Genomic DNA, 12,528 nt, shown 5'->3' with positions numbered 1-12,528 from the left:
TTCTTTATCTATTCATCTGTTGAAGGACATCTTGGCTCTTTCCATAGTTTGGCTATTGTGGACATTGCTGCTATAAACATTGGGGTGCATGTACCCCTTTGGATTACTAAATTTGTATCTTTGGGGTAAATACCCAGTAGTGCATCAATTGGCCTATTTTCAAGTTCACGGATTCTTTCCTCTGCTATTTCAAATCTATTGATGAACATCTCTAATTATTTTTTCATCCAGTTATTATACTCTTCATCTCCAGAATATCCGCTTGGTTCTTTTTTATAATTCCTATTTCTTTATTGATAATCTTAATTTGTTGAGACATTAGTCTCCTGGTTTTAACTGTTTGTCCATGGTTTCCTTTATCTCTTTGAGTATATTTAAGATAGCTGATTTAGTTATTGTCCAGTAAGTCCAACATTTAATCTTTCTCAGGGCCATTTTTAAAAATTTCTTTCTTTTTTTCCCCTTTTTAGTGAGACAAACTTTCTCTTTTCTCTTTGCCTGCTTTATGATTTTTTGTAGAAAACTGGACATTTTAAATAGTTTAATGTGAAATAGAAATAAGATTACCTTCCCTCTGTTGGGTTTGTTGTAGGTTGTTCTTTGTTTAGTAGTTCTTCTAAACACATTTGAGTAATGTATGTATTCTTTGTCATGTGTGGGTACTGAACTAAGTGTTTTATTAGCTTACTGGTAAACTTATGTTTTCTCCAAGTTATCTTAAATACCTAGAGTCAAAAAAAAAAAAAAGAAAGGAAGGAAGGATGGAAGGAAGGAAGGAAGGAAGGAAGGAAAGGAAAAGAAGGGAAAAAGAAAAGGACAAGGAAAAGGAATAAAAAATACTCGTCTTAGCAGATGGGCTCTCTGTTGAAGTATTCCTTCAATGCTTACCCAGGCTGTTTACAGCTCTGCTTCTACTTTTAACTGTTGCCTGCACAGATCCTAAAGGTCAGCCAGAGATGAAAGATCAGGGTCTTCTTGGGTTTTCCCTGAGCATGTGCCTAGCTCTGGTCATACGTGTGCACTTCTTGATTCTGCAGTATATATAACAGTTTTGAAAAATTCTATTTCCCCCATGTATGTCTTCTTTCCCAGGCATTTTGGTTTGTCTAATGTTTGTCCCAACTGTTATTCACAGCTTCAGACAGTGGTGGCAAGTATATGCCTTCAAATGCTTTCAGTAAACACTGCCTCTAAGTGGTTCCAGCTGAGTGATTGCTTCAAGTCAGGCAAAACAAAGACAAGCCTTTGTGCTGGTTCTTCAAGAAGTCATCAGACAGGTCAAAACACTGAAACACAATTCTTTGAGAATAAGGTCCATATTGTTTTCTCTGGCACTAGCCATCTGTAGCACAGGTACAGGCTGCTCTCTTCCCGGCCACCACTGATTTGGGGGCTAGAGAATGGCAAGGGGGCAATTTATAGTGCCACAGTGCTCTCCTAATGCAATACAACAGACTCTTCATTAACTTTCCCCCTAGTTGTTGTCTTTTACTAAACTCAGAGTTCTACAAAAGCTGATTCTGACAAATTTTTGCCAACATTTTTTTGTGGTGGGACAGAGCCCCAGAGATCTCTATTCTGCCATTTTCAGTGATGTCCTAATTCTTACCTTTTCAAAAAAATGCATTTTAATAACAAGTATGAAAAATTCTGCTTTGAATTTCTTATTTCTTATTTCTTTTGAAATAAAACTCATCTACAGCACCTTAATCATTAAAATTTGAACTTAAAAACAACTTAAAAAGAATGAAAGGTGCTTACCATTCCTCAAGAGAAGTTTCAAACTGTCAAAATAAAAGATCTCAATAAAAATCAAATTTTAAATATCTCAAAAAATAACAGCAGACTAGCTTACATTTGAACTCACTGATAAAACTATAAGTACTCCACTTCACAGACCCCATTATATTTTTGTCAAACTATACTCTGTTATTTCTAAAACAGATACACACTTCTACTACCTAGTCCTTTTATTACTCCCACCTAATTGTTCTTACCTTTCATCTGTGTTTCTAAATCTTACTCCTTCATTAAGGGCCTGTTCAATGCCACTTACTCCCAAAAGACTTTCCATATAATCAGAAGTGCATTATATCTATTAAATTTTAATATATAACCAAAGAGTGGAAAACACTCTGGTAAGTTCACAGATATTTAACTTTCCATAGTGTCCCTCTTTTAGACCATAAACTCCACAGCAGGAGTCATGTTCTACAGAATATTCTAAGAGTATCCTGGGCTATAAGAGACACAAGTTACCAAAAACACAAGGGATACATAGTCATAATTTTATGGGTTTCATAGATAATGTCTAATTCCAGATGTTAGTTGGGCATACATGATTACTTCTCTTCAATTCCCACGTCATCCAATATTTCTGGAGAAAGGTATATATGTATGCCAATAAAATCACTGTGACATATATTTTAGAAAAATTCCCAGATATAGAAAGAAAATAGATGAAACTGTCACTTAAAATAGAGCAAAGAAAAATATAACTCAGAAGAAAAAATGAAGACCATTTCAGGGCAGGTAAAAGGCTTCTCTGTGGAGCTCATGAAAAATTCCTAGTATGTAAGAATAAGTAGGTGATAATCAAAGTAAATAACTGATGGCCTGCCTGTGGTGAGGTAGACTAGTATTATTGCTTTCCACTCTTAGAATCCAGAATACATGGCCGAGAAGATGCCTTCATGTCATTGCCATGAGAAGAACTCTCTAGCCACACTGGAGATCTGACTAGGATGGAGAGGCTAAGAATGGAAGTTGTGGTTCTAGAGAGAAACAAAACAGAGCCTACGTAACTAGCAGAATCTCACATAGAAACAAGTGGATAAAGGAAAAACAAAGGCTAATGCATCAACGCATGAAAATACTTGAAGGTGCTGCAACAAACTCAAATGTATGCTTATTTAAGTAAAAACACATTCCCTCAACTTCCTTTCCTAAACATATTACCTCCTATTTACAAAGAATTCCAGTACAATTTTTTATTTACTGGATAAAAGCCTTTAATGTAAGAAGGCTCTGACAGCTGCTAAAAAGCAAACAAATAATGGCAACAACAAAAACAACAAAACCAGCAAAAAACACGCTCACAACCAGTTATCGGTCTGGTCCATCATTTATAAATACAAAAAATAAAAAAGTATACAAATATTTGAGGAAAGATTAGAGTATTAAAAAAAACAAGAAAATTTACTTAAGATATAACATATACTGGAATGGATAAAAGTGATATAATAACAAATTCAAGGCATATATATATTTCTCCATAATATTAAAAAAATCAAAAGATGAAATTTAGTATAAGAATATTGTTATCCAAATATGAAAAAGACTGAAATAGTAACCATTTCATTATATATATATGATATATATGAGATCTATATATATGAGAATTTAGTTCATTGTAAAATTTACATTACAAATATATATGAGATATACATGAGATATATATATATATGAGATATATATATGAGAATTTAGTTTATTGTAAAATTTACAATATATATATGTATGACATATATATGAGAATTTAGTTTTTTGTAAAATTTACATTACAAATCAAGGGAGATGGACAAGTCAATGAATGATATAAGGATAGTTTAAACAATTATTTAGAAGAGATAAAGTACGTGCCTCATGCCATAAAGTAGTAAACTTCAGATTTGAAAAAGCCAAAGTGTAAAAAAGGAAGTACTGAAAATAGTAAAATATTTTAATAATCTTGATATGAGGAAAATTTTGTTAGATGAAAAAAAATTTGTCAGATAACAGATTGATTTTACATACAAATTTCTCTATGAAAGAATACTATAAATTAAAAATTAGTACAAGCAGAAAAAAAATTTTGTAACAAAAGAGATAAAGAGATAAAAGAGATAAAAAATACTTCTACACATATATAAAAATTAACAAACACAAGAAAAATATTGGGAAAACTATATGAACAGTAATTAGCAGAAAATTAAAGCAAATGGGCAGAAAGCATAGGATGCTTTATTTATGTGTGCCAACTGATCTATATGTATTTATCCATATCTATGTATATGCACATACACTTATATACACACAGATGTATGTTAAATGAAAACAATATATATATTAATATATAAAAGAACCAATAATTTAACATTAAATTTTCATCAATTTGCCCATCGCCCTCATTACCTCATACTTAGACCGCCCTTCTAAACTAGTTTCATTATTTGCTACACTGCTGAACTTTTCTTATGCTAACAGTATAATAGATTTAATGGAATCTAAAAAACTCTGAGGAGACTAAATTCATCTACATAATAAAAAAACTGATGAATGCAGTTGTTTGAAATCCTATTACATTTTACATGTAATATTACAAGCTTATTCTAAAATGTATATGTACCAAGAATAATCAAAGTATAAAAAGGGAAAAAAAGAGGGAACCACCACACCAGATAGTAAAACATATTATGAAGCATGTTTAGTAAAATAAGGTATTGTAATAGGTAAAATTAACCAGTAGAATGATGGAGTCAGGAATAGATACAATTATATATGAAAACGTGATATAGGATAGATACTGTACAGCTGATTTCTAAGAAATGACTGGATTTTGCAACAAAATTAATGCTGAGAAAAGTAATTTTTCATATTTTTATGAATGAAAATAACTACCTATTCCATTCTTTGTGTCTACACACAAAAATAACAATTTCACGTTGTTCAACAAATAAATCTAAAGCAAAAAACTTTATAATTTTAGAAGATATATAAGAAAATTTTTTTAGGACTCTGCAGTAAGAGTTGTTAAACATGATGCAAAACACTTCAAATAAAGGGAAAATGATAAATGTAAGTATATTAAAATTAAAAACTTATTTTAACTAAGAGATATCATAAAGTAAAAAGACAAATCAAACTGAGAGGGTAACAAACTAAAGGTAGTAATTTGTTCCTACAGGCCAATAAGAAAATCCAAATAAACCCAAAAGAAAATGGACAAAAGATAAACAGGCAGAGAAGAGAATGAGCATTCAATGAGTATATTATTAGATCCTAACCTAATTAATAATTAGGAAAATATTATCCCTTGGTTTTGGAAACTGGTAACACACTCCTGCATACTACAGAAACTTACCATCGGGCTGATTTATTTAACAGTTCTAAGAAGCCATGCGAAGTTGAAGTATCACAAGAATTATCTGATTGGGTTTAATCTCATAACCCAAAAGCCATGGTCATATTATTTTTTTTCTTTAACATCATTTACTTTCCTTTAATTAATTTTTATGTTCTCTTAAAGAGTATTGTTTTATTAAAATAGTCTTCATTTTACAACAGTTTAAGACTTACAGAAAAGTTGGAAAGATAATATAGAGATTTCATACATATTCTGGACCACATTTTCCCTATTTTAACATCTTACATTAGGATAGTACATTTGTTACAATTAATTAAGCAGTATTGATACATTATTACTAACTGAAGTTCTTTGTTCCAATTTTCTTAATTTTTTTAATTGAGATAAAATTCATGTTTAGAACACGAGGCCTATTTGAGAGATACTGTAGAATTACAATGGCATTTTGAAGATAAAGCTTATCAACTAAAACATTTTGAGGAACAAAAGGCAAAATTGGAAGAAGCTAATGCAAAGCTTCAAGCAGACATAGACTACATGAATATATGATTTGCAAACATTTTCTCCCATTATGTAGGTTGTGTTTCACTTTCTTGATAATGTCCCTTGATGTACAAAATACATGTTTTTAATATTGACGAAGTTCAGTTTATCCTTTTTTTCTTTTGTTACTTATGCTTTTGGTGTCATATCTACGAATTCATAGCAAAATCCCAGGTCATGAAGATTTACCTCTGTGTTTTCTTCTATGAGTTTTATGGGTTTAGCACTTACATTTAAGTCTTTGATATATTTTGTACAAAGGAGACATGTATATTCTTGGGGTCAAAGGTAGCAGACTATCAGGTCAAAAGAAGCTGAAACCAGAGAACTTCATCTGCATCAGATCTGCTGCAGAACATATAATCATGGACCTCTGCATGATACCATAATAGAATAAAACTTTTGGGGAGTTGGTGATTATAGTCTGCAATTGGATGGGTTGTTAATCATGCTGTCAATGGACAAACTGATCTAATACTCTACCACATTAAAAGAGGGATTGATTATCTGCTTTGCTTTGGCCAGTAAGACTTGAGCAAACATAAAACAAGCAAATATTTTAAGCTCTTGCCCATTGAGATTTGTCCTCCTAGAACATTGTCCTAGACATGGGTGTGAGGCCATCTTAATCACCATTTCCAGTTAAGTTAGCAGATGTGTACATCCATATGATTGGCCACAGGCAAGAACTCACAAATTTGCCCATCTGAGCTCAGAACAAATTGCTCAATGGTAATCAAATAAATGCTTGTTCTAGCCACAAAGTTTTAGAGGGAGACAGAGAGACAGAGAGAGAAAGAGTATGTGTATGTATGCCTACACCAAAAGATAGAAAAAACAATGCTTTATTTTTCTGAAGATATTTTCTTTAGAGTAATAGGGACCAAATCCAGATTGTAATGAAAAAATGAGCAATTGGGAGGTGAGGAAACAAATACTAAATTTAGGTAATCCTTTTCAGATGTTAAGTAAAACAGGAAGAAAGAGGAAAAAGGGATATATTTAAAGATATGTGTGGGATTAAAAAAAATTTCTTGAAAACAAGAGAAACATCAAGAGTTTAAATGTTGACAGAAGTGAGTTAAGAAAAAAAAAGGAAATTTGGAAGATAGATATGAACACCTGATGGAACAAGATCCTTATAAAAGCTGAAGATGGAATGTAGGTAAGGGGAGTAGCCACTGATGGGGGAAGGAAATTTTCCATGGAAGGACAAAAGGAATAATATTTTTGTAATTCAAGGATGTTCATAAGTGGGATAACAAGAGTTTGAAGCATTTCTGTTATCATACCTTCTATTTTCTTTCGGAAGTAAGAGATGAATGAGTAGTAAGGTAGAGGATTTGGAGACTTGAACAAAAGAGAGGACTAGAGTAGCCAACAGAGAATACTAGAGGAAATTCTCTGGTTGACAAGCAATAATTTGAGAGCACTATTAAAGGTCCCACTGAGGTTGGAAACAATGAATGTATAACATCTCAAATTGGGATTATTGTGTAATGTTCTCTGGCACTATTCAGCAGCCTGGGGTGCAGGAGTGGAGATGGCAGACCATCAGAGAGATTTCATCAGGGCTGGCATTTTGTCAGACTAGAAGGATGGCAGGATAAAAAAGTAAAGAACCAGATATACCAATTAGTGAGTGTTTTAAGAGATGAATTCTTTATTCAAGGAAGTAAAGGAAAATGGGGAAGACAGAATGGGAAATAATGAATATTTCAGGATTTGAAGTGTCCTTAAGTTTCAAATGAAATATAATAGAATTAACAGAATTAGAGAACTCAAAGTATCAGAGATTTGGTCAGTAGGGTTAGATGATTAAATATTACTTTTCAGAATTGAAAACATATATGAAATGGTGTAAGCACAGCAAAATTTTATAATTGGAATCATAAGCATTTTAACAGTCATATTTTTTTTGGTCCTCATAGGTGAAATACTCTCAGGAATAGATGACACAGCATGGTGGAGAGCAGGATGTTCTGAGATCTCAGACACACCTGTCTGGATGCTAGCTCTGCCACTGACTATGTGATCTCGGCGGAAATCAACCTCTGGAATCAGTTTCCTCATCTGAAAATGCGGATAATGGCAGTTTCTAACTCACAAGGTTTCCATAAGTTTTCAATGAAATCATACATGATATACAGTAGGCACCTAATCAGTATTAGCTTTATCACTGTTATTGATAACAATATTATTATTTTTGTAAAATACATTCTTTATATTTTATTTTTTTTATTTTATTTTTTTTAAAGATTTTATTTATTTATTTGAGAGAGAGAGAATGAGAGAGAGCACATGAGAGGGGGGAGGGCCAGAGGGAGAAGCAGACTCCCCGCCGAGCAGGGAGCCCGATGCGGGACTCGATCCAGGGACTCCAGGATCATGACCTGAGCCGAAGGCAGTCGCTTAACCAACTGAGCCACCCAGGTGCCCGATTCTTTATATTTTAAAGAATGACTTCTAAATACCTTTCTCTCTATGTCATCCTTTCAAATCATGGTAACATTTTAATGATCTGTATTGATTAAATGAAAAAATTTTCAGTTCAGTAGAGAAAACTCCAAATTAAATAAAGCCATCTCTAGGCAGTCTTAAAAATAGGTAGAAGAGAAATAAAACAAAACCTTTTACTTGTATGGGAAGATATCCAGGTAATTATTTCCATCATATTGCCATGTTTTCTCATTCTTTGCAAAAATATAGAGAACATGTTCATAGTAACTCTAAAGAATTTTCTTTTCAAAATTCAAAATTGCAATTAAACTGCTATGAATGCATGGACAAGCTTATGGTAGATTCATCTCTGTTAACCACAGGCTTGACAGTATTCATTCTGACTATAATGGAAACCACTGTGATTTAATGGGCAAACAAACTATAATGGTTGACCCAAAAAAGATTGATCTTTCACTCATTGAATGTAGTCCATACCCAAAGTAGATGACAGCTTTACAATTATTTATAAAGCTTTATCTAATAAAAGATTAAGATGACCCTGATTAAAACAAGCATTCTCCTCAAAAGAAACCCCATAACCACCAATCGTAGCCCCCAGCCCTAGGAAACTAATGTGCTCTCTCCAGAGTGACCTATATAGAATATTTCACATTAATGGTATCATACAATGTGTGGTCTTTTGTGATTACGGTAATGATTACACAACTCTGTAAATACACTAAAAACCACTGAATTCTACACTTTATTTTTTTTAAGATTTTATTTATTTATTTGACAGAGAGAGAGAGAAACAGAGAGAGAGAGAATACAAGCAGGGGGAGTGGGAGAGGGAGAAACAGGCTTCCCACTGAGCAGGGAACCCAATGCGGGGCTCGATCCCAGGACCCCGGGATCATGACCTGAGCCAAAGGCAGGCGCTTAATGACTGAGCCACCCAGGTGCTCCTGAATTCTACACTTTAAATGACAAACTTTTTGGTATGTAAATTACCTCAATAAAGCTGTTTTAAAAATCAAGCAGTTTATAGAAAAATACAATTGACAATTTAGACAAAAGTGAAAAGACTTCAATTAAAAGAAGAAAAACTGTAGACCTAGAAAGGGCAACACTTTCTTTCTCTTTGTCTTTGACTCTACCCCAAACCCATCATAAATGTACTCCTTGCAGTCCCCAAGAAAAACCCAACAGGTAAAGACAGTATCTGGAACTACAGACAATGAATGAATAAAATTCAAAAATGTTAAACTCCTCCCAAAGATACAATCAGCTGATAATTTTTATTAGATTAATTCCTTTTAAGTGGTAAAAATGTTGGGAAGAAATGTCCTTTTTCTGCATTTTGTTCAGGCATTCTAGAATTATCAAAATGCACCCACACATTTACAAAAATTTGGTATTTTCTCAGGAATAATTGTATACTTTAACTATTTCTAACACAAGTAACCTACTCTACTTGAAACTAGATTTTATGCTTAAATTTAAATTCTGAATTATGATCTACAGGAAAATATAATACATAATCTTTTCACAAAAACCCACATATGTTTACCTTTTTGGAAGTAACAGATCCTAGCAGCTTTTGTTTATCAAAAAAATCACAAGCTATGGGCGCCTGGGTGGCTCAGTTGGTTGAGCGACCGCCTTCAGCTCAGTCATGATCCTGCAGTCCTGGGATTGAGTCCCACATCAGGCTCCCTGTTTGGCGGTGAGTCTACTTCTCCCTCTGACCCTCCCCCATCTCGTGCTCGATCTCTCTCTCTCTCTCTCTCTCTCAATAAATAATCTTTTAAAAAAGTAAAAAAAATCACAAGCTATATTTTTAAAATTTCCTTCAAGTCCTATTTCTTAATTTTCTTTAAATTTTTCAATAAAGAGGAAGAGGAGCAAGATGGCGGAGGAGTAGGAGACCTAAATTTCCTGTGGTCCCAGGAATTCAGCTAGATAGGTATCAGACCATTCTGAACACCTACGAACTCAACAGGAGATTGCAGAAAAGAATAGCAGCAACTCTCTGAACAGAAAAGTGACCACTTTCTGGAAGGTAGAACATGCAGAGAAGTGAATCTGAGGCGACATATGGGAAGATAGACCGCGAGGGGAGGGAGCCTCCATCAGCTGCTACCAGCAAGTGATAGAGCTGTGGAGCACAAAATCGGAACTTTTAGAAGCCTGCTCTGCTGAGGGACGTCACTCCAGTGGCTAAACAGGGGTGGAACCCTCGCTGGGACAGTGTGGTCTCAGGACCCTCAGGGTCACAGAAAGACCAGGGGTGCCTGAGTGTGGCAGTGCTCCCACGTATCGAGCAGGGAAGCCGGTTGCAGAGATGGAGCCGAGGAGTGGGCTCTCAGCTCCGGGTGGCCATAAACCGTGATCCGCGACACAGTCGGGCCACTAATCTTCCAGCAGGGACCCAACAAGCAGCAGATCCAGGGAGACTCTCCTTCCTCCCCCGGGAGAAGCGGTGAGGGAGTGCACCACAGGACTCTGCTGGGTTTGGAGACTCCACACGGGGTCATGTGCCAGAGATAGAAATGCTTGGTCACAGGCCAGGTGAGCATGGAGTGCAGCAGGAGACTGGGGAGACAGGAGTGATTGACTGCTTTTCTCTAGGGGCGCACTGAGGAGTGGGGCCCCGAGTTCTCGGCTCCTCCGGGAGGGAGATTGGGAGGCCGCCATTTTCACTCTCATTCTCCAAAGCTGTGCGGAAAGCTTGCAGGGAACAAAAGCTCCAGAGAGCAAACCCGAGCAGATTATTTAGCCCAGCCCCTGGTAAGGGCAGGGCAATTCTGCCTCCAGCAAAGACATTTGAGAACCACTACAGCAGGCCCCTCTCCCAGAAGATCAGCAAGAATAGCCAGCCAAGACCAAGTTTACCGATCAATGAGAACGACAGAACTCCAGCACTAGGGGAATACTGCACATAGAATTCATGGCTTTTTTACCATGATTCTTTAGTCTTTCAAAGTTAATTTTTTAAATTTTCTTTTTTTTTTTAATTTTTCTTTTTCCCTTTTTCAATTAGCAATAATCGCGCCTCGGATAAACCTCATTGGCTACGATACTGCCACTGCGCAAAGCTCTTTTTCCCTTTTTCAACCAATTTCTTATCAATCTTTTTTAAAAATATTTTTTATTTTTCATTTTTAGAGTAATATATTTTTATTTTTCATTTTTAGAGTCATATTCTATCCCTTCATAGTAGTTAACCTTATTTTTGGTATATATATAAATTGTTCTCTCTTTAAAATTTTGGGATACAGTTGCTTCTAACAGACCAAAATATACCCTAAATCTCTAGTGTATGGCTTTGTTCACATTCTCTCCTTTTTTTTTTTTAAATTCTCTTTCTTTTTTCAACCAACTCCTTATCTTATCAATTCCTTTTATAAATTGTTTTATAATTTCCATCTTTACACTCATATTCCATCCCTTCATTGTATTTATCCTTATTTTTGTATATATATAAGTTTTTCTTTCTTTAAAATTTTGGGAGGCAGTTTTTCAAACAGACCAAAATACACCCAAAATCTAGTATGTGGCACTGATCTATTCACCAGCCTGATCATATTTGATCATATTCCTTTTTTTTTAAATCTTTTTCTTTTTCTTTTTTCTTTCTTTCCTTTTCTTTTTCCTTGGTTTCAGGTCTCTTCTGATTTGTTTACTGTATATTTTTCTGGAGTCATTGTTACCCTGTTAGCATTTTGTTCTCTCAGTCATCTATTCTCCTCTGGACAAAATGACAAGATGGAAAAAATCAACTCAAAAAAAAAAAAAAGAACAAGAGGGAGTACCGACTGCCAGGGACCTAATCAATATGGAAATTAGTAAGATTTCAGAACTAGAGTTCAGAATGATGATTTTAAAGATACCAGCTGGGCTTGAGAAAAGCATGGAAGATATTAGAGAAACCCTTTCTGGAGAAATAAAAGAACTAAATCTAACCAAGTCGAAATCAAAAAGGCTATTAATGAGGTGCAATCAAAAATGGAGGCTCTAACGGTTAGGATAAATGAGGCAGAAGGGAGAATTAGTGATAGAAAACTAAATGATGGAAAAAAAAGAAGCTGAGAAAAAAAGAGATGAACAACTACTGGATCATGAGGGCAGAATTCGAGAGATAAGTGATACCATAAGACGAAACAATATAAGAATAATTGGGATCCCAGAAGAAGAAAAAAGAGAGAGAGGGGCAGAAGGTATATTGGAGCAAATTATAGCAGAGAACTTCCCTAATTTGGGGAAGGAAACAGGCATCAAAATCCAGGAGGCACAGAGAAACCCCCTCAAAATCAATAAAAATAGGTCAACACCCCGACATCTAATAGTAAAACTTACAAGTCTCAGAGACAAAGAGAAAATCCTAAAAGCAGCTTGGGACAAGAGATCTGTAACCT

At 34.8% G+C, this 12,528-nt stretch overlaps 1 protein-coding gene and 1 pseudogene across 1 annotated transcript in view; both read right to left on the bottom strand.

The window, feature by feature from the left end:
- CCDC178 (coiled-coil domain containing 178) overlaps window positions 1–12,528 on the bottom strand; it is a 346,874-nt gene that overhangs the window by 320,018 nt on the left and 14,328 nt on the right. Inside the window, exon 4 of the mRNA XM_081802535.1 lies at window positions 1,762–1,784. Coding sequence (XP_081658661.1) covers window positions 1,762–1,784 — 23 coding nt within the window. The remainder of the gene's footprint in view (window positions 1–1,761; window positions 1,785–12,528) is intronic.
- LOC115941273 (U4 spliceosomal RNA) lies at window positions 11,142–11,210 on the bottom strand (annotated as a pseudogene).

Source organism: Leptonychotes weddellii, chromosome 13 (assembly GCF_054177405.1).
Source record: "Leptonychotes weddellii isolate Sample4059 chromosome 13, ASM5417740v2, whole genome shotgun sequence".
Taxonomy (NCBI): Eukaryota; Metazoa; Chordata; class Mammalia; order Carnivora; family Phocidae; genus Leptonychotes; species Leptonychotes weddellii.
The sequence above is the reverse complement of the archived record's forward strand: the minus strand, read 5'-3'. Positions and strand labels throughout refer to the sequence as shown.